General features: G+C 40.2%; 1 protein-coding gene across 1 annotated transcript; it reads left to right on the forward strand.

Moving 5' to 3' along the window:
• Positions 1–11313: 11313 nt before the first annotated feature.
• Positions 11314–14061, forward strand: hic1 (hypermethylated in cancer 1). Its single transcript, XM_037678246.1, has one exon. It carries the CDS (start codon positions 11341–11343, stop codon positions 13525–13527), a length of 2187 nt encoding a protein of 728 aa, XP_037534174.1. The 5' UTR covers positions 11314–11340; the 3' UTR covers positions 13528–14061.
• Positions 14062–23518: the final 9457 nt, after the last annotated feature.

The raw sequence follows: 23518 nt of genomic DNA on the forward strand, positions 1-23518 counted from the left end.
TATTCCATTTTGGGTCACGGGGGTCGCCGGTGCCCATGTCCAGCAATCACTGTGCGAGGGGCGGGGTACACCCAGGACGGGTTGCAAGTCCATCACAGGGACACATAGAGACACACGAGACAAACAACCATTCACTCTCACTCACACCTAGGGACAATTTAGAGTTACCAATCAGCCTAACATGCATGTTTTTGGTCTGTGGGAGGACGGTGTAAACAACACCATGATTATGATGTAGCAAATTTGTCTAAAAATAAAAAATAAATAAACTCACCTGCTAAAGACTTGACCAGCAGCTTAATTACGTGCTTCCGCTGTTGGAAGAAGCTATTTTGGACCATGAATTGAAACACACATCCTTGATAATCTCCTCCACGAGTCTGCCCACTCCTGAGGTCATCATTAGTTCATCGGGGGAACATGGAAGTGAGAGACAATGCCTTCCTCGACTTCACCAGGCCCTTGGGGTGGATCACATCATATCAATGACACACCACCGGCACCATGAACTCTCCTAATCTAAAAAGGAAGAGACCCTGTGTGCTTTATGAGATTGTCAGCTGCTGTTGTGATGAAAACAAACCGAAATAGGCCTCAGTCTGTTGGGTGTTAGTCTGGAATAGATTGTATGTCAAACAAAGTGATGGTAAAAGAATCAGCTTCACTTGTTTTTGATCTATGGTCCTCCTTAACACCACTGGATTAGAGCAAAAATCTGATTGTGAAGTTTGGAGCATAAAATGAATCCATAGTCTGCAGATTAAATGATTAGAGTTCATTAGAAGCTGGACAAAGTCAAAGGACAAAAGAAAAGAAATTGTTCAGACTTTTACCAACAAAGTTCTGTGAAAAGGATAAGAACAATTAATATCAAAATAATAACTTCAGTTAGGAAAAAGTGCAAATTAGTTTTGATAGAACTGACAAGCTGATGGTTAGTCTGGGAATTTCCAAGACCAAAATTTGCTGTCATTTTAAAACAAATTTAGTCACAAATAAATTGTAAAGATTTATGCAAATTGCATTTTTTTTAAATAAAACTTTTAGACTTTACATTATACAATTATTTAAGCATAAATATAATATTCCTGCAGGAAGTGCTCCAGACTGCAGCAAAAATGTTACTACAACTGCAGCTGCTGCTTTATGCACCCATAAAAACAAACTAAATGACGTGTAACTGCTCGAGTACTGTAAAACTAACAATGCTGTAAAGATTTATATAATAGCTTATGCATGTGCAACAAGTAACGTGGAGGTGTTTCAGTAATGGGTAGAGAATCAGACATGATTACCAAAGAAAAAGACAAGGCAAAGTACATTTTATTATAAGATTAAAATTGAATAAAATAACTAGCAGCCAATACAAAAAAAAAAAAAAGAAGAAGCTGATTAAATAATAAACCTGCAGAACAAAGTGCAGGAGTCCAAATGTCAATGTTTTTCAGTGAGATCTAATAAAATGGTAGAGTCCAGTTGTGGTCAAAGCAACAGGAAGTAGCAACCTTTGTTTCTACTTCTTTTTCTCAACTCAAGTTTTGCACTTCCCAGCCCCTTCATTGGTTAATTAGTCATCAGCTGCCTCTCAGCTATGCCAGGTGTCTTTTATAAGTGATTTGGCTGAATCAAACACAAGTCACATTTCAATTAAAAGCAAATACAACCTGAAGAACACAATGAAGCATGCAAAAATAACTAAAACGTTCAACCTGTGACCCATAAACGTTAATGAAGTTGTATAGATTTGAGTTGTTTTAAGCCAACATCAATCCACTTTGATCGTAAACCCACTCAAACTGAATGTTAGTTTATCAATCTGGTCAGAATTAAACTCTATTCCTCCAAACTGAGATCATTTAAAAACCTACCTACAACAGGTAAACTTAACTTTTCCATAGAAGCTCACTTTGAAAGATCTGAACTAGCTTTGCATATCCATTCATATCAAACACAAACAGCAATAAAAAAAAATATCAGGACAAAAGTTAAGTCCAGTCATTTATATCCAAAACACTTCATCCTGTCATTGTGTCAATTTTTCTATTTTAGGTCTGTTCTTGTTTTTTTTTTGTGTGTCAGACATTCAAAAGTCATTTTAGTTTTCATTTTGTGCGACCTGTGCAGACCCTGCCTCTTTGAATGACTGTTGGAGGTGAGCACCACCAGCTCCCCATGAACCTAGAAAGGGAACAGGTGGGTAAAAAATATAGACGTATGGATGGGTAGATGGTGTTGATTGTTCTCAGTGGTTTTACTTTCAGCTCCACCTGCTCTCACTCATCAAACAGTCTGTCAGATCAAAGTTGTTTCTTCTTTTTCTGGTCCAGAGTTTCACAGTAGGCTACAGCACTTTGGCCAATGTTGTTGTTTTAAAGTGCTTTATAAATAAAGTTGTATTGTATTTATTTTTTCTCATAGGTTTTTGGATAATCCTGCCTGCATGTGCTGTGGAGTTGCCTCCATCTTTGGCTCTTTATTTTTTTCCACCTCATGACAACTTAGAGGTACATTAACTTTTACTACTTTATACTTCAGAAGAAGAAAAAAATGTATTAATACATTGTGCTTCAGTGCATTTACTGCAGGATAAATCCCGTCTAAATCAACTCCAGCTCAACCACTGATGACTTTTAAAAAAATTAAATGTCAACATTTACAAAAAATAAATAATGACAGCTGATAATGTAAGAACCAAAAATCTTCTAATTTTAGTATTTAAAGAGCGTGTTGTTGCTTTTTGAAATACAGGACTTGTACGAATCAAGCTTATATGCCACTGCACATAGATCTCAAGATCCAAGCACCTGAACTAATTTCACATTTGAATTTCACACAAATCTGCAGTATTTTTGACTTTCTGACAAATAACAAAACATCTCTATTACCATGTTCATCTTCTACCACCTATCCGTAGTCGGGTCGTGGAAGCAACAGGATCTGGAGAGAAAGCCAGACACCCCTCTCCCCAGCGAAACTTTTCAGTTAATTCTGGGGGACCCCAAGGTGTTCCCAGGCCAGAGAAGATGCACAATTTCTCTAGCAACTTCTGGGTCTTCTCCAGGGCCTCCTACCAGTGGGATGTGCCTCTAACCTCTAAAGACAAGTGTCCAGGAGGCATACTCAGATACTTGAACCACCTCGTCTAACTCCTTTTGATGCAGAGAAACAATGACTCTACTCCGAGCTCCACCAGATGACAAAGCTCTTCACTCAGCCTTTAAGGCTAAGCCTGGCAACAATGCAATGGAAGCCCATTTCAGCCGCTTGTATCCGGGATCTCGTTCTTTCAGTCATAATTCAAACCTCATGACCATAGGTGAGGGCTGGAACATAGACAATCCAGTAAATTGAGAGCTTTGCCTTTTGACTCAGCTCTTTCTTCATGACAACTGGACAAAGCAACATCCTCATTACTGAGGATAAGGTTCCAGTATGTCAATTCATCTCCCGTGCCATCCGACCCTGAGGTTCCCAAAACAGACACCCTCCTCTCCACGACTGCACCTTGAGATTCTGTCCATGAACATCACAAACAGGATCGGAGACAAGGGACACCCCTCGTGGAGTCAAACAGGCACTGAGAACGCACTGAGAACCAGCTTTACTTTGTTCCAAAAATGTAAACACAACTCCTGCTTTGGTTCCACATGGACCAGATAGCCATTAAAAGCAATCCAGGCACCACATACACCCCCCCCCCCCCCACACACACACACAGAATGCCCCCAGTAACATATTCATAAGTGTTCTCCTGATTCACAAAACACATCTAGACTTGAAAAGCAGACTCCCATTACCCCCTTTGCAACTCTGCAAGGGTGATCTGGTTCACTGTGCCGTGACCAGGATGGAAGCCACACTGCTCCTCCGGAATCTGAGGTTGACAATTGGCTGGAACCGCCCTTCCAACACCCTGGAGTAAATTTTCCTAGGGAGGGTGAGAAGTATTATCCCAGAATAGTTGGAACACACAATCTGTTCCCCGTTTTGTAAATGGGAACCACCACTCCAGTCTGCTACTCTACAGGCACTGTCCCAGTCCCCCATGAGATGCTGAAGATATGACCATGACAGCCCCACAAAATGCAGAGCCTTCAGCATCTCAGGGTAAATCTTGTCCACCCCTGGCACCCTGCCACCAAGGAGTTTTTTGAGTGCCTCTGTGACCTCTGCCATGGTAATGGACTCATCTTCCCATGAGCCCTCAGAATCTGCATCCTCAATGGTGGACATGGTGGGTGGATTAAGGAGATCTATGACATGCTCCTTCCACCACTCAACAATATCCTCGGTCCAGGTCAGCAGTTTCCCACCCAAGCCAAGCACAGCCTGAGATAGGGGTCACTTTCCTTATCTGAGTTGCAGAATGGTTTACCAGAACTTCCTCGAGGCCAAATGAAAGTCTTTCTCCATGGTCTCCCAGAATTTCTCCCATGCTTGAGTTTTTCATCTGCAACCATTGAAGCTGCAGTCCTTCTGGCCACCTTGTACCTGTCAGCTGCTTCAGGAGTCTTCCGGGACAACCAAGTCCTGAAGGCCTCCTTCTTCAGCTTGACAGCTTCCATCACCGCAAGCCTCCACCAGTGGATCCTTTGGTTGCCACCTCAACAGGCACCAATGACATTCAGGCCACAGCTCCTGGAAGCTGCATCTGCAATATGAGTCCCTGAGCATGGCCAGTTTAGTTTCCATGTCCCCAATCTCCCCTGGGACATGTAAAAAAAAACCTCTCCCAGAGAAGTGAGTTAAAAGCTGCATGGACCAAGGGCTACACGAGGTGTTCCTAGTTCACCCTCACCATGCGTCTGGGTTTACCTGGTCTGTCTGATAGCCTCCCCTGCCACCAGATCCAACTCACTACCAGGTGGTGATCAGTTGACAGCTCTGCCTTTCTTTTCACCTGAGTGCCCCAAACATAGGACCACAGGTCTGTTGACACAAATACAAAATTGATCATTGACCTTTGGCCTAAGGTAGCTTGGTACCAAATACACTTATGAACCACTCTATGCTCAAACATGGTGTTTGTTATGGACAACACATGCCTAGCACATAAGTCCAATAAGTGAACATCATTTGAGCTGAGATCAGGGAGGCTGTTCCTCCCAGTCATTCACTTCCAGATGATCCCATCATTATCCATATGGACAACTAAGTCACTCAGTAGAATGAGGAAATGTCCAGATGGCACTCCTTTCAGGACACTATCCAGAGACTCCAGAAAGGCTGGGTAATCTGAATTGACGTTTGGTGCATAAGCACAAACAACCTTTCCTCCAGTAACTCAAAACCGCAGAGAGGCAACCATGTAATTCACTGGGGAAAACTTAAACACCGAGGCATTCAGCCAGTGGCTTGTGAGTATTCCTACGTCCAACTGACATCTCTCTCCCTGGGCAACTCCAGTCCAGTCCAGTTTCTCTCTAGGAGTTGGATTCCAGAGCCCAAGCTGTGCTATATCTAGCTGGTACCGCTCAACCTCACACACAAGCTCTCAGTCTGTCCCTTCCAGTAAGGGTGATGTTCCATGTCTATAGAGCTAGTCAATGCCACCAGGAACCGGTATGGGCAGGGACCCTCTCTAGCCTGTCGCCTGGAATACACAGCACCCGACCATGATGGACCTCCCTGCAGGTGGTGGGTCCACATGGAGGTGGCTTCCTGTTATTTCTTTGGGAGCTAAGCCAAGTCAGAGCCAAGGCTTAAACACTATAACAAAACTTCTTTCTTTGTTTTTTTTATTTCCATTCAATTCAATTTAATTCAGTTCAGTTTATTTATATATCGCCAAGTCACAACAGATGTCATCTCAGGGCACTATACATAAACATGCACATACATATACATATACACAAACATTTTATATATATATATATATATATATATATATATATATATATATATATATGTGTGTGTGTAAAGTAAGTTAATAACACTAATTATCTATTATCTGATCTATGATCTATTATTATCATCATCTAATATTTGGTTACTCATCCTACCATCTCCCAGTTAAATGTCACCATTCAACCAGTGTATTTTCTCGATGCACGCAGCTCCTCACTGCAGGACGCCCTCTCCGCCAGCGGCCGGTAGGTGTCGCTGTGCGCGTGTTCAGAGTCTGAGCCCCGGCAGTGAGTTCGGTCCGATCGGACCCCAGCTCAGCTCGAAGTGTCAGATTGTGCGTTTGTAACACGTGAGAAACTCTATACAGTGTGGAAGAGGCTGAAAGAGGAGGAAACTGGAAGGAGGGAGAAGCAACATTACTCGGAGCTGGACTTCGGAGGAAGCTGCGGAGATCTCAGGAGGGAATGCCGAGAAGGAGGCGAGACATGAGTCCGAGGTGAGAGAAGGGGAACCGAACACAATCCTGGAGGAGTCCAGGAGCGGGGTTTAGAGACGGATGAGTTGATCTAAATTTATTTTGAAGCCATGTATGAAACCTGAACTTTCGCTTTACTCCTATTCTTTTATCACTTTTTAAAACCAAATATCCGCAAAATCACATGCAAAAAGTGTCTTATGTTAAACCAGAAAATAGTTTAAAAAGTCCAATTTTTTTTGATAGTTATGAAAATGAAATATAAACTTCTATCACAAGTCCCAAAATGAGCTCTTGTAGCACAAACACAAGATGATTTTATTTAACTTTGAGCAGAAACGGGTCCAGACTCCATCCCAGGTGATGATTGGTGGATTCCACTGCACAGCAGGTGTTTTATTTACTGTTTAATGAAGACTCTTTTTATTTGATTTTTTTTTTACCTTCCAGTTTGTTTGTTTTTTCGAGGCAGGATGATTGTTCAGGCTCGATCAATCAAACACAAACTAATTTATTCTTATGTGACAAAATAAAATTAGCGGAGAGGGGAGGAACAAAAATTCCTAGAAAGTCTGACATGAAAGCACGTTATGGCCTTTTGAGGCAAGTTGTTTGTACCTGATGTAAACATCCAGCCTGTCCCTTTAAGATGATGTGTTGAGAAGTTCACGTCGGGGTCACTTAAAGTTCCTGCCCTGCGTTTTACCTTTTAGTTTCTCTGCTCCTCTGACATCACGCAGGGCGCTGAAACACTTCAGGGCTCCAGCGTCGTGTCGTTATTGAGCAGGACGCAAAAAGAACAGCAGCAAGGAAATTACGAAAGAGAAAAGGAGGAAAATGATACTGGTTTAAGCACGTCTCTCTCTCTTTTTCTTTCTGGAGGGGGATGAAGGAGAGGAGGGGCAGAAGTGGGTGGGAGGACGGACCCAGGGAGCGAGAAGAAATTCATATCAATTAATAATCAGGAGGAGAGAGGGGGGAGAAAGAGCTGGCAGACGCGCTCGGAAAACTGGCATGGGTTTGTTGGAGGCTGGCAGTTTAAGGCTGAACGTCAGATATGAGTGGTGGATGCTGCTGAGATGATCATTAAGGGAGACGCAGAGCGGATGGCAGAAGACTTCGAGCATGCAGGTAAGAGCTGAGCCCCAACAAGAGGACGAGGATGCCATTTTACGCATTTATTCAAAGGAAGTTTGGTTTTACGCATGACATCCTGCGGCGTCTTTTTTAAAATTCATGCGTAATTTTGACTCAAAAAAAAAAAAAAAAAAAAAGGCAAAGCTGCACCCGTTCTCCAGTTTTTACTTTTATTTACAGCCTAACATTATATGTTTTTGCCATTTTAATTAGATTTAAACACTAAATTTCTCACTTTATTTGGAGTCTGACTGTTAAAATTTTTGTTTTTAGATGCTTGAAAAAACAATTAAGTTGATCTTGAAATTTTGCAAATAATTAAACAAAACTCAGATTTTTAAAAAATAATACTCTTTTAAGTGTAAGTTTTTCTTGCGTTAGCTAAATTAACAGAGGAGCCAGAGCTCAGTTACTTAGTTTCATATATTGTAAGTTTCATTTTTACGCACTTGGGGACATTTTAAAATATCTGTTTGTTTCATTTTACGCATTAAAGGCGAGATTTTTTGATGAGGTATCAGAGTTTGGACAAAAATGAAGTGGTGTAAAAAAAAAAAACATCTGTCTGCTCCACATTCACGAGTTAAAAACAGTTTCCCCCCCCCATTCTGTGGAAGATAAGAGGCAGCAGCGGGTCAGACACATGGATTCATTCGGTTTAGAAATGCACCAATAAACCGGATCAGAGGCTGAGAGGACGGATCCTTTCAGTTCTCTGTTTTCCTGCGTGGGAAACGCGCCCTGAACATCTCATATTTAACTCAAGCTCTTTAAATCTTATTTAATTTGGTGAAACAAGCTAATTGTCTTTCTAAAAAGGAAATTTTGCATTGAAATGATTAAAAATTGTTCAGTGTTTTGCTCATCGATGATTTAAAATGATTAATTTGACAAAAAAAAGGAGCAGTCTGCTTTATAACCAACACATTTCCATTTATTAATTTTTTGATAAATAAAACAGGACAATGCAAAATTTGTGCTTAAACTCTCTCAGCTCAGTTTAAGGATATTTATAATAGGCATTAGACAGTTTTTCATAATAATTATGATATGCAAATAAACAGAACTGACTTGAAACTCCAAAATCATCTTCATTAGTGCAGCTCAGTTATTCCAAAGTAAAGTAAAAGTTGGAACTAATGAAGTGCCACTTTATTCAAAAAGAAAAAAAAAAAAGCTAATTTGCTACTTAAATGAAAACGATGGCTAATAGCTTTTTAAATTTAAACCACACTGAATGAGTGCAGGCAGCAAGTTCAAATGAGAGAAAATGAAATGTCAACACAGCGTTCTGAGCAGCTGTCAGAAGTGTTTATGTGACTGAGGCTGATCGGAGGGGTCGGAAGTTTAATGCTTTGCTTCACTCCAAAACCACAAAATGACAAACCAGAAAAAAATATATCCCCCCTCAAAACACTTGGCAGTAATGAATATTAATCAACTGCAAATAACTAAAAACATTTGCTGTAAACTACTCATCAGCATGCTGACGGGCCGTTAAAAAGAAAGCTGTCAAATGAAAACAGCCATGCATCCCACAGGGATTCAGCTTTTTTTAAATTTATTTTTTATTTTCGGCAACTAAACCATATGTGCAAGCTTGAAACACGTTGCATAAAAAACAAAAACCCAAACAACAAATAAATAAACGAGAACTTGATATGAGACGTGTTAAGGCCAAACATTGCAGTGACAGGATGCAGGGAGAGTACAGATGCCTTCTAGATTAAGATTGAGGTTCGTGATGCAGGTTTTACGTATTTCGATTACAAGATTACACCAAGCACTGTGCACAGTTACTTCTAAAACGCAAGCCTTTTAAATGACTCACACACACACACACATACACACACACATATATATATAAATATAATCTCTGTTAGTTAAACAGCCACCAAGATAGTTTTTTTTACAAAACAGAATCAGTTATTTGCAGTACATGCAGCACATTTTTATGAGCGTATAAGCTGCTATATTTAAATTTTAAGTCTCTTTTAAATGTGCATCGATTTAACTGCGTGTCATAAATACAAATCCACATGCAGAGGTGGGTTATTTCTCTTCTTCTTAAGTAAGAAGCTTGATGCAGCCGAGAATGTACACTGATTTTTATCTGTGAGGACGCAGCGTGTCACCATGCACGCACCGCACAGCGACCGCTGACAGTTAGCTGAGCACAGTGGGGACAAAAGTTCACCAAGTGTGGCCAGTTATATCTCCTCTTGTTTGAAATATACAGGATTAGAAGAATGTTGAAAATTACTGTAAAGTATGATCATTACGCAGATGAAAACATTTGTGACTCGACTGTGAACCCTTAACTCGCCACACATTCCTGTATTTTATTATTTATGACCATATGGTAAGTAATAAATCACACACAAATTATAAATGTGGTCAAGATTAAAATAAAATCTAACTTAAAAAAAATGTGCTTAAAACAAAATTTCTTACGTTTTCATGATAGTTTACTTTCTCATCAGAAAAAAAATGATGTCATTGTGACTTTTCATTTTTTTGTGCATGCCATTTATTTCCAAGTCTGGTGCTGAATGTGCATTTGTAAAAATCAATCAATACCCAGCGGAGACTTTACCGAGAAGTCCCCCGTGAGTTGTAAAGTCATTGTCAAAACCTGTGAGAAATTAAATTTTTGTCATAAATTCTTCAGAGCTTCTTAGTTCACTTCTCAGTTTTTTTAATATTTGAAATATTCATACTTCCTTATTCTTATGCTGAGCGCTCACGCCGAGCGAAATAAACAAGAAGTGCATGAGCTGGTGTCAGGAAGACTGATCAGACAGATGACATGATATTTATTTAGTTGCTTGTTTCCCATCAGTGATACTAAGCCCCCAGAGGCAGTTTGAGACGTTTAATCTCAGAAGTAAACTATCCTCAAATGCCACTGCTTGAACAATACGAGGGGTTTCATGCGTGCAGCCGATGTAGTTTATTTTAGGCTTGATGGAACAATTAATGTTGATGTTTCAGTGTGTTTGCCTCGGTATGAATGTGTATGTGTGTGCGCATTCAATCCCTAGAGCCAATCTCAGCATAAAGTATTGAACCGTCTAATGCTGATTTATGTCCTGTGTGCTCAGTGTTCCTTATATGACTGAGCCGAAAGGCGAGCTGGAGCCCTATCTTTTTTTGGACGTGTCCTTCGCTCACAGGTTTATACCTGCTGTTCATCACACTTGTGAAACATTAATCCCTCGCTTTGTTTGAAGCTCCCCGCTCAACTTCTGGAATACGTTACCTGGAATCCAGCAATTACAAAATATGTATCTGTGGTTTGGACGCTTTCTCACTTTCTCTTATTTTGCTCGCTGCAGAGGAAGTCGATTCAATGAGTTGAATTTCTGATGATGAGAAAACCATCACAAATGCTCACCTTTTGTAAAAGTTCACCGTTTTCTGAATGGCCTTCATGTGCACTTCCCACAAGTTCCACACTCTGCTTACTCTTTATCAGGTCGCGTTTTGTGGAAAAAAAAAAATATATATATCTAGTTTATATTATAAATCTTTAGGTTATTAAAATACAAAATTAATAAAGAAAAAAAATCTATGTAACAAAACAAAATAATTGGACCCCTAAAATGCATTTGCATTGTATTTCTTTAAAACTATTTCTAAACTTGAGTAATCCTTATAAATTACATATGAAAAATCAGTTTTACTATTTACTCATACTTTTTGTTTTCAATAATTCTTTAAATATTCCAGTTTAAGGTTTCATATATTTATTAAATCCATCAACAGTGCTTACAGAGGTGCAAAAATTTCATTTAAAATGGAGTTTTCAGAATAGAACTGCTAACGTTCTGCATGACGTTTTAAAGATTTCTGTTGTTGCAGGTGGTGGACTGAAGACAATGCTGAATGCCATGGAAGTTCCAAGTCATGCTAGGGATCTCCTCCTGCAGCTGAACAGCCAGCGCACCAAAGGCTTCCTGTGTGACGTTATTATTGTGGTGCAGAACGCCCTCTTCAGAGCTCACAAGAACATTCTGGCTGCCAGCAGCCACTACTTGAAGTCCTTGGTGGTCCATGACAATCTTATCAACCTAGACCACGAAATGGTGAGTCCAGGTGTCTTCAGGGTCATTCTGGACTACATCTACACAGGACGCCTTAGTGAAGGAGACCCCACCTCTCCCACTGAACCAAATCTGGGTGCTGTCTTGGCAGCAGCCAGCTATCTTCAGCTGCTCGACTTGGTGGCCTTGTGCAAAAAGAAGCTAAGAAGAAATGGCAAGTACCCTCCACGTCCGGCTTTTCTCCCTTACTCCAAGATGGGCCCTGGCAGTTTGGGTATAGGGAATGGAGGCAGGTATAGGGTTTCTACTCCTGTAATTCAGTCCTGTCCTCCAGGAGGAATCCTGAATGCACCCAGGACATCGTCGTTAGAAGACCTGGTCCCCCATCGAATAGCCATTCATACTGGGGAGTTGTATGCACCTACTTCCAACCAGAGCTCTCAGATGTTCCCGTCTCTGCCTGCCCAGCTGGGACGCTCAGCACATCCTGAGAGGAACTGCTCCCCCAGCTTTGGCCTAGATCTTTCTAAGAAAAGCCCCACCTCCCAGTCTCAGCTCACTCCGTCTCAAACTCATCTGGTGAACAGTCACAGCAACGAGGAACGAGATGGGACTCTGAGTGGACGCACTAGTCCCATTCAGGGTACAAATGGAAGAGCCTTTCCATTGGAAAAAGTGGAATCTACGGACCAGGCAGGTTCCCTCACCCCTCCACCATTCTCCCATCTAAACCAGCCTTTGGGCCCTCACCTCCCTCATCTGCATCGCTCAGGTTCCCATGGGACAGACCGCTACCCGTGTCCCACCAGCCCTGATACCCCTACAGAAGGTGGAGAAGTAGGCAGAGAAATGGGTAACATTTATCGCTGGGTGAAACACGAGCCGCTGCCATACACAGCTGAAGATGAAGATGAGGATGAAGAGGAGGAGGAAATGGGTGAAAATGGTGAGCAGCATCATAACCATCACAAGCAAGGAGAGGAGAGCGAAGGAGTGGATGACAAGAGTGGGTCAGGCACAGAGGAGACAGGCAGCAGTGAGGGACGACCATCCCCTACAGGACTGATGGGAAGGTTCCATATGCCGTATGAGCCAGAGAGCTTCGGGGACAATCTGTATGTCTGTATTCCCTGTGATAAAGGTTTTCCTAGCTCAGAGCAGCTTAATGCACATGTGGAGACGCACACAGAAGAGGAGCTGTATGTCAACTCTGGTGGGGAAATGGGAAACAGCAATACTGGCAGCACCAAAAACACGAGCAACACCACAAATGGTTATGGAAGCCTCAACAGCAGCAACACGCTGAACAGTCTTTCACCTCTAGAGACAAAATCTGATCAGGGACTGAATTCAGGGGTTATTGGGGAGATGATAAGACCGTATCGCTGTTCCAGCTGTGAAAAGTCCTACAAAGATCCAGCCACTTTAAGGCAACATGAGAAGACCCACTGGCTAACACGACCTTACCCTTGCACCATTTGTGGCAAGAAGTTCACACAGCGTGGTACCATGACGCGCCACATGCGCAGCCACCTTGGCCTTAAACCTTTTGCCTGCGATTCCTGCGGTATGCGCTTCACACGCCAGTACCGCCTCACTGAGCACATGCGCATACACTCCGGGGAAAAGCCCTATGAATGTCAGGTGTGTGGTGGGAAGTTTGCCCAGCAGCGAAACCTGATCAGCCACATGAAGATGCACAGTAGTGGAGGAACTGCAGGGGGTCTGAACCCAGATGGGAAACTGAAGTTGGACTTTGCAGAGGGCATCTATCCCCTGAGCAAATATGCAGCAGAGCACCTGGGGCTGAAGCAGGAAAAGGCCAATGAGCTCATCATTCAAGCACGGCAGCATCTGGATGCCAAGGTCATAGAGAGCCTGTACCCACTCTCCAAACTGGCCTCTGAGCACCTGGGCCTTACCCATGACAAGATGGATGTTCTGGGCCAACCACTGCCTCTTCCCCTTCCTCCACAGACCCTGTCTGAAGTGCAAGCCATTGACCGCTACTCACCCAGTTAAGACATATGACAATTGTAAATGGCAACCACCAATAAGTTTGCATGCACACACCGTTTGCAGTATTCTAAAGCCATTCACCTCAACCCAGTATCTCCGCTGCACCTCAGACTCAAGCCAAGTGGAACTAGTCTGCTAACACACGCCAAAAATTGTAGACTGCAAGTGCCTTTCTTTGCATCTAATGTATCTCTTAAGTTCTTCATGAAGGAGCTCTTCACTCTTTCTACGTGACCAAGGAACACTCATTCAAAGACTTGCAGTATTTATGTACAGCGTATGCAAAGAAACATTTCTTTTCTTCCAGCTATTGAGCCATAGAGACAAAAAAAAAATTAAAGCCAAAATGAAACGGATTTTATTTATTTTTGTATGATAACATCCAAAGAAAGAGGGTTGCAAAGGAACTTTGCAATCTGACCCTAAACCTGTGTAATATTCATCTTTGTATGAAAAAAGGAAGAAAAAAAAAAAAGCACATATGAACAATATTCAGGGTTGTTTTGTCCTGAGCAGAACTTATGTAAAAGTCAACGCACCAGAATTTAGTTTTTTTTCTCAATTCCATACTAATAGTTGAGTATTTTTGGGGTACTAGATGAACAAATTATCTTTTTAATTTTTATTTTATTTTTTGCTTGCTTGGCCCCTTCATATGTAATGATTGAAATGAGAACTCACTCCTGTATTGTAAGTGTTTTCAGGTTTAAAGTCCCCCCACTTCTCTTTATTCATGTAGATAGATGATCAGCATATGACAACAGTAATCGCTTCATTTACTCTACTTGCAATTTTGACTTTTTTTAAGCTAAAACTTCCTTTTGCAGAGTGACAAACATCCCTTGGCTTTTAGTTGATATTGACATGCAGCAAGCAAAGCCTCGTGATCTGATAAGCGGGACATGATTGCACATCTGATGACACACTAACGGCCGCTCACGATGAGTTCAGCTACGACTCATGCTTTAGGAGAAGTATGGGTGTTGTTACGGACTTTGTTATATTTACAATCGTGGAAACGGCTCGGTAGAGAGGCAGAGACCAGGGAAAAATAATATGACAAAGAAGCCTGACATTTACTGTCAGGCGTCATTAAAAGTGGTGGGATGAATAGAGCGGTAGTAGTCAGAAACCTTGTTCACTCATTCCTTGCAGTCAGTTTACAGGTCAAATTGAGTGCTGAATTCAGCCTTTTTCCTCCACAGACTTGAAGGGATGTTCACTCCACACGCTACAAGCTGATAATCTGTCCACATTATAAACACATTAAAGAGTTTGTGGGTTTTTCCACTTAAGCCAGTGGATGAACAGCACTCTTCAGCTGCTGTGCTTCAGTAATCCCTGTGAAATCTCACTTTCTCCTGGACAGTTCGCACCGCTTGCAGACGTGACGTCCCATTTCATGCCTGCCATCTCACCCCGCTGATCCACTTAGAAACATAATATCGCAGCCAGGCGAACGTCTCTCTTGGCCTTGCCTCTCTACTCTGCTGGGATCAAATTACGTTTTTCTGTGTTGGATGACCAGCAGCTCTTCCATTTTGAATACGACAAAAAAAGCACTTATAGTTGCGGGTCAAGGGCACATTTTTGCCTGTTTGTATTCCAAAAAGCATGTTGGCCTTTTATTTTCTTCTTTTCCACAGGCTAGCGAAGTTTGACCACTATTAGTGCCAACGCCAACCTCAGTAGTGAATGTGAAGACTAAAGCCATAAATACACTGTGATAGTAGTGAACCTGATAGGCTTTAAGAAGCAAGAAAAAAAAAGTGCCTGATTTTTGGATTTCTTTTTAAAATGTAACATTTAAGGGCGTTGTTTCTGTAGCATATGATCATATCAAATATGTTGTATCCTGTGACTTTTTAAAATCAGAAAGCAGCGCACGTAAAACTGGTGCTTACCTCAGGACTGAACCCAGCATGGAAATGCTAAACTTTTTTTATAAATTGTTTGCTCCAAAATAGCATCACATGCACACAATCACATATACGCATTTTATTTTTATTTTCTGTCACAGGGCAGCCGTCCTGTAATAAACCTGTGTTTTTTTATATATTTTTTTAATTAATTTTTATTGTTTTATGGGAAAGATAACCTGTGATATTAGCATTTTTGTTTTGATTTTCATGAAATGGTATATTTTATGTTGAACCTCAAAGAGGCTTTTGTCAATTTGACCAAATTCATTGTTACATCGCATCTTATTTTTGGTGATTGTGATTTTTAACATTTTGGTTCATGTGATGGCATTGATGTTTGGTTTTAGCCACACATACAGCAATATCTAGGTGACAAGTGTTGAATTTTGAAATATCTCTCCTCCTGCAAGGCCTAATGCATCATCAGCACTTCCTTAAACAGACAAGCCTGCAAGCTAGCCTCACAATGTTTGGCTTCTTTGCTGCAGAAGATAGTGAACCTTTGACATGAGCCAGACAGAGGTCTTATACTTGCACAGAAGCACACAGGAAGCCGTCTTGTTTTGCTTGGTTCTTCAAGTTTTGAGACTCTTTCTTGTTTAGTTTTGTGACTTAAAAAAATATATTAAATAAAACGGTTTAAACTAAACACTGGTAGTACGAATGCACTCCGTAAACAAGTGCATTTGTCACAAAATGTAAGCTCGAGCGGATGCGAGTCGTGGGAAATTCAATCTTCTCTATCTCCCCCATTCACCGGCTCAAATGAAAATGTCTATTCAATTTTCCCCCCCTTTTTTTTGCCAACACCACTAAAAAAACAAACCGTTTCCACAGCCACTTCAAATCTGTGTTAGAGGAACAAGATAATTTTTTTTTAACGTTTCTGTGGGATCTGCACCAATTGAAATTGGCTTTTTTTGTATTATTAACAATAGCAAACAGGGTTGAGCATCTATAGAAAGAGAGGAAGTATTTGCTTGTCTGTTTGTGTGTCACTGTGCTATTTGAGTGTATGGAGAGCTGTTAATGCACGTCCTGGGAATAGATTTGGTGTGAAGGAGAAGAGCTGAGGAGCAGGAAGTGAACTTTTGGCTGGTGTGTTGTGCTGAGCAGGATGTGCCGTGTGTTTTCGCTCAGAAGGAGATAGAGGGTTAAAGAACAGGGAGGGAGAGGAGCAGGGCGAGCGCAGCAGGGTGGACACGAGCTATTGTCTCAGTATAAAAGCATGTTCCTACTTCTAAAACTCACTTTTAAAAAAGCGTAAGCTGTAGCTCCTTTTTTCTTTCCTCTTACTGCTCTTTGGGAATAAACATTAGCATCATAAAAATGAACATGCAGTCTGGACGATGAACCAAGTTTCAGGACCAGATTTTTGACATTACATCCTATGTACATTATAAATATTGCTCTTTAATAAGTGTTGTTTTTCTGGTTTAATTACAATAGAAAAAATCTTGTTACAATTGATTAATATAGCCTCGTTGAATTTTACACTATATAATTTTAATATTCTTTACATGAGATGCCAACCAAGTCGTCCTCTCTTTGACACCAAATTGGTTTTGGTAAAAAATTTTTGGGAAAATTGAGGCATTCAAAACAAATTTGTAGTCATTATGTTATTTATTGGCAGCTTTGAGTTTAACAAAACGAGAGTAGAAAAATAAGTTCAGTATGTGACACCCATACCGTTGTTACTGTACTTTACAGTTTATGCCCACAAAGACTGCAGCACCGAAATACATCACAGATGTTAAAATCAAAGACTGTTTTTGTGGCTTTCACAAGTCAAATAGTTGAGCAAAGCCCCTGACCAACTTTGCCTGATCATAAATATGACTAAACATGGAAATTCACTGTTGGAAATGTTACTTTTCTCCCATCTAGTTTATTTGATTTGAACAGGATTCATGTTTAAATCAAAGCTACAGCCAAGGTGTGTTAGTGGAGCAGGGCGGAGGTGGGCCTACTGGAGTTCAAGCCTTAGCTTGAGTCTTAACCAAAGTGCCTTAGTTAGAAAATTTATATGCAACAGTTTATACAAATATGTTTTGAGATATTAACTTAATGCACATGCTCGTCTAGATCATGCCTGTCCAACATTACAAGATATTTGACCCTTTCAAAAGTTACATGTAGCTGCTTTAAAGTGTACTTTATTGGGGAAAAAAGGCTATATATATATATATATATATATATATATATATATATATATATATATATATATATATATATATAATCCCCAAATGTCTTAACCAGCTCTCCTCCTGGCATTTTGTTTCCATCCATCTTTTTTCTCCTCTTCCTCCCTCCAGTATGCAGCTTGGCCACGCTGCCCTTTCACCCCAAAGCCCTGCTTCCTTCTTCACCTCTCCTTGTGTCTTCTCTCTTAAACAAGCCGCTGACCCACAGCACACGCCGCCTCCCTCCTCCCCCACGATCCACTTACTTCCAGCTGTTTTTCATGCTGAAGACGACAGTTGTCTAAATGTTTACGTGAGGAGCTACTTTCCTTTTCCTTAAACCCCGATCAATTTCCAAAATGAACTTTGTGGCATGTTTGAAGAAACTGCAGCTGATAATCCCATCTGCCAAAAAAGTAGAAAAAAAAGAAGTATTTTTAAGCCAAGAAATGATGCACAAAGGGGAGATTAAAGTGAATAAATTGCTGTAGAGGAAATGCAGAATAATAGCGAGGGGAAATGTTCAGGGGAGAAAAGGCTCAGAAAGATGCCAGTAAAGTAAAGATGAAGTTGCACAACTGGCTGTACCAGCCAAGTCATGCGCCGAGATGGAGAGAACAAGTAAAGGAGAAGGGTGGAGATGAAAAGAAGCTGAAATGGAGAGAAAAATAGTTTGGGTTTGACAGTCCACGCTGGAAATAAAAGAAATCTGTTTTGTTTGTTCACATCTTTTCTTTACTAATTTGGCAGTTTACAGAAATTAACTGAGCAAGGATTTGTTTACTTTTGGTATTTTTTTTATTATTAACTATAGCCACTAATTCCTCTTCTTTTTAACACATTGTTCATTTTTGTTCGTCCTCTAATACAACATGCGCTTTTCAGACATTTAACACCTGATCAGCTTCTCTTTGTAGCTGAACAGAGGAAAAGTTTCTGCCTGCATGTCATCCTGCATTTGTTTAGGTTGGATTTCAGTTTCCGTCTCAACGGTCAGCACATCCAAAACTGACTAAGTGGATGTTGGCTCGAATCGTTTGTGGTTTTTAACTTTATATATATATATATATATATATATATATATATATATATATATATATATATATATATACATACATACACAGTGTGTTAGTTCTACGCCAGAAGTTTAAATTTGAAGACAAACAAAGAGCATGAACAAAACAAGCAGGAATTTGGAGGAGTCTATCTCTCACACACAGAGACACACACAGCTGGATGGCAGACTGACTGCTGCTCCAGATTAGGTCAGATTTAATTAGGTTGCCCTGCTCCGTTTGGAGTGTCGCTTCTTGTTGAAAAAGTCATTTTTAAAAGAAAAGGCTGCACCATTGACGGCTTCCACTTGACACTTACTGAAACCTGTGCCAAAACATTTCAGAGCCTCAGGGTCCGCCGTTACACAGACAGACACAAAGTGTTTAGTTTGCTTTAATAAATGTTTCTGTGTTGAGATGGCAAATGGAAAAAAACAACTTTGGAGGTGGTTGTGCACGACAGCGGGGTTATGGATTGAAAATTTCAGCAGAAATTCAAATCGCCACGCAGACAGTGCTGTTAATGGAAAAAAAACGACTAAATGCATGCATCACAAATTTACAATGGAAATGGGATTTTTCAGCCGACCTAAACGGACACATTTTTCTTTTTCTGAGGTTTTACAACAGTTTCAAACCATAAGAACGATCAAAAACAACCCTTTTCACCAAACTATTTTTTTTTGTTCGCATTTTCAGTGTCAATATTGATTTTACTTTTGCTTTCATGAAATGAATGTATTTATTGCATGTCAAAATGTTTTATAGCATTTTTTTTTTGTAAATTTCATTTTGTTTAAATAAGAAAATCATTTAATGATGGTGTATTAATACGATTGTGTAGAAAAGGCTTTTATTTTTTAAAAGCCAATGTGAAAAAAAAGTTTTTGTTAATTTTGCTACTATATTCAAAATCAACTTGGCAATAAAACAAATTCCATAATGGATTCAGAAGAACATGTTTCAGTTTTTATTGTGTTTTACACATTATTATTGTTATTATTATATGGTTGCACCAAAGTCTTTTGAATCTAGTTTAAACGTATACTTTCTTAGATATAATCTGTCTTGATTTACAAGGATTACATTTTTTCACTAGTAGTAGACTACTGCAACCATTTATGCTTTTGGCATATTTATTATGCATGAAATGGGTTTTCATTAAGAGAGAAAAATATGGGAGAAATAGTGCACGATAAAAACTATTTGACCGTGACAACTACCACAAGAATGAGTAACTCCAGTTCATTTTCCTGCAATACACTACCCTTCGAGTCCATAACCTCATATATGGAGACGTGTGAGTGCCTCATTTAGGACAAAGAATTTCAAATGAATCCCATACATCACACACAGTCCATATGCAACAATGAGCATATCCATTACTTTGTCAGCAGGAGCAAAACCAGCCAAACATGTACACACACACACACTTCCTTTCTTTCTGTGTGAAATTCACCTTATTATCACCAGCACATAAGAATTCATAGTACCTTCCAGATGTTTGATATGAATCAAGCAACCAGCCACAAATCATGTCCGAATGTTAAATAAATTAGCATTTCTTCTCTCAGGTGCTGTAAATCATCAGCATTCACAGATCAGGCGCTTCCCTGGGAGATCGTGTTCACTATAGGTATAATGACAGACATCATGCGCTCTGTGCCGTTTCCCCAGCAGGTGAAAACAAAACGAACAGTATGACATCCGTCACACATCTCACTTCATTTTGTTTCCTAAACTTGGAGCGCATGCACACTTTTTCTCCAGCTTTAGACGCCAGCAGGGATCTTTGGTGCTCACTGTGTGAACCATGTGGAGGATTCACATGAACAGACAGGTGTCAAACACACCAGATGTTTTTATTCAGTTCTACACCAGCCTATAATGGGTGACAAACAGAGAACAGCTAAACTTCTAGGAACTTTGAGTAACAAAGAGCCCTAAACTAAAGTGTGACTGTTTAAACTTCGAGATGCAATTCATTAGTGTTGGAAAATCCTAGACGTTCAAATCTTTTTAAAATGGGGTTTTGTGGAAATTTCCAGAAAAAAAAAGTTGTAATTGTTAGTCTATTAAACAACCACAGTTTGAAGAACTCCAGTTTATTTCTGACTGGATGGATGAGCTAATGGCCAATCTTAGTAAGGTGACTGCTGTCATCTCAAAACAATTCCAACCTTAAAAATGTCATCAATTTATTCAACAACCTAAAAAAAAGTCTTACAATGTAATATTATTGCAGCAGAATGTTATGATGCTCCTGCTGGAAAAGGAAGTGCCACAACTAGTGCTTGCAAATACTCTCAGGATTCTGCTTTAGCTGTTGTGTACTGCAAAATTAATAGAGATAACCATAAATTATAGTGCACTTATGAACAGTTATGAATAGTTGTTTTAAGGTAGCTGCAGTCCTCATTGATTTTGGCCCATTCACACAGTTTATTTGCTCATCAATTTGTTCAGACTAAATTTAGCACAAAAAGAAATTAAATTTGTGTTAGCATTTTTAATCGATGTGTGTGTATGGTTTGGATTTCCAGAGAAGGGACAGTGGGTATATTGGTAGAAGGATGTTAGAAATGCAGCTGCCAGGAAAAAGACAAAGAGGAGATATATGGATGCAGTTAAAGAGGATATGGAGGTAGTTGGAGTGAGGACAAATGATGCAAAGGACAGAGATGGAGGAGGATGACTCGCTGTGGAAACCTCTGAAGAGGTGTAGATGAACAGATGCTCAGATATATTCATCATTTAACACGGATTCCTCATTTTTCTGGACTGAATAAAACGTGCATTGAATTTAAGGAAATGCAAACGTGAGACGTCATTTATGTTTGACCCATCAAAATGAATGCGGTCATTTATTTACAGAATCAAAGTTTAACATCAAACATTTACATTAATTTGGCAAATTATGAAAATAACAACATAAGCAATCAATCAGGAAAAATCATACGGCCATGATTTTTCCGTTGCTTCACCACAGACATTTATGAAACTGTACAATTATGATCTTTTACCCACATGGATGTGGGTGAGCATTTTACACAGACATTTCTAAAATATCTGGAAGGATTTCTAGTTGAGAGAAAAGTTTAAAGATGAAAGAAGTTTAGAGAAGAGTAAAAGATGGGGTTTGAGGGAGTGTGTTAACAGAACGGCACTCTCTGGGCTTTCTTCAGCTTTTCTTATGGTACACTTCGGTGGTGGAATCGACTCTTTTACCTGGAGCTGTCTTCAGGCGAGATTCCGTTTAACGCACCCTTCAGCATCTCCGTAGGATGCTGTTACTCCTCCGGAGTAGCGGCGAGACTGTCCGACACAAGCTCACCTCAGTGGAAAATGTTATAATCCCATGAACCTCGGACGAGCTCTGTTGTCATGTCAGGATCTTCCCATCTCCATCAGAACTGAACAGAACTGTCCCAGAACTGTTCACCGAACTCGAGCAGAGCTTCCCAGAACTGAAACTGTGTATCCAGCAGAACTCCAACAGCACTCCATCAGAACTGACTAGACCAGGAAGTACTGACATTTTAAAGAGCTGTTTCCGGTTCACTTTTGGGAGTATCCCATTGGTCAGAAACAACCAGACGGGGTGTGTTTTGTGACGTAAGAGGTTAGAAGGCAGCAAGAATTGTTATGAAACGATCAGAAATGTTCTCACAGACAGAGAGAGTTTTGTTTTGGCGCGTTTCAGAAACAGGTGCCAAAAACCTCTATATTTACGTCTGAGAGGATTCTAAAAACATGATAGTTCGTTCCAACAACTTGTTTTGCATTTGACTCCAACCTTGGACCAACTTACACTTGCTCATTCAAAAGCAGAAATCAGAAAAGGCATAATTACTCTGTAACAGCTTTGACATGAGTTCTAATTTTGCATGAGAATAAAAATCATTACACAGTTAATAAAATTGATTAGTTCACTGCAACATCTAAAATGGTTTGAACTAAGACATTTTGATTATCAACATTTGTAAAATAGTAATGATAATAAAAAAGAGAGTGTTCTTTCACATGAATCTTCAAGAAAGAAAGTCTCAGGATGGGTGAACCTGTATTTCTGGATTCAAATCAATGAAATGACAGTTCCTGTCCCACAAGGTTCTTAAGGTCAAGATTTTTGACCTTAGACTTAGTTTTTGACATGGGCCTAGTCCACTACAGTCCCCCCTTTGGAAATCATCACCTGTCCATGGGGATGAATTCCAACTATGGACTTACGCCGTCGATTGTCCTTGAAGCTTGATGTAATCCAGCAAAGAAACAAGAGTCAAGAGTAATCCAGCAAGGAAAACAAAAGTCAAAAGTAATCCAGCAAGGAAAACAAAAGTCAAGGTAATTCCACAATGTTCTTGGTAATTCCATTGTGTTGATTATAATTCCATATCGTCTCGATAATTCCATTGTAGCAATGCTTTAACCCCTCGAAAACAGAGTCTGTAATCCACTGGAAAAAGTCATATAATCCACAATGGTAAATCCACAAAGATTGGAAATGTTGATTAATCAGCATACAGAGGGGTACCCTTGGGTTGAACTGAAGAAGCGGCCACTGGATGAAGAGTGGAGACCAACGTCAGGATTGCAGGTCGCCTCCAGCGAAGGTTGTCTCCAGCGACGTCCAGCCTGTGTCGTTCTGGTTCAAATGTGTCATGCAATTATGTGGTTTAAGGTGGGCTTATGAAGGTGATTTTACATAAGGCCTTAAACTATATGCACCTGGTGTGTAAGCTATTATGGATGGGAACAGCTACAACTACCAGTTAAGGGGTGGAGCATGCTGAAAAGGGGTAACTACAGGGGTTTAAGCCTATAGAAAAGG

Source organism: Nematolebias whitei, chromosome 6, assembly GCF_014905685.2.
Source record: "Nematolebias whitei isolate Nwh7 chromosome 6, NemWhi1, whole genome shotgun sequence".
Taxonomy (NCBI): domain Eukaryota; kingdom Metazoa; phylum Chordata; class Actinopteri; order Cyprinodontiformes; family Rivulidae; genus Nematolebias; species Nematolebias whitei.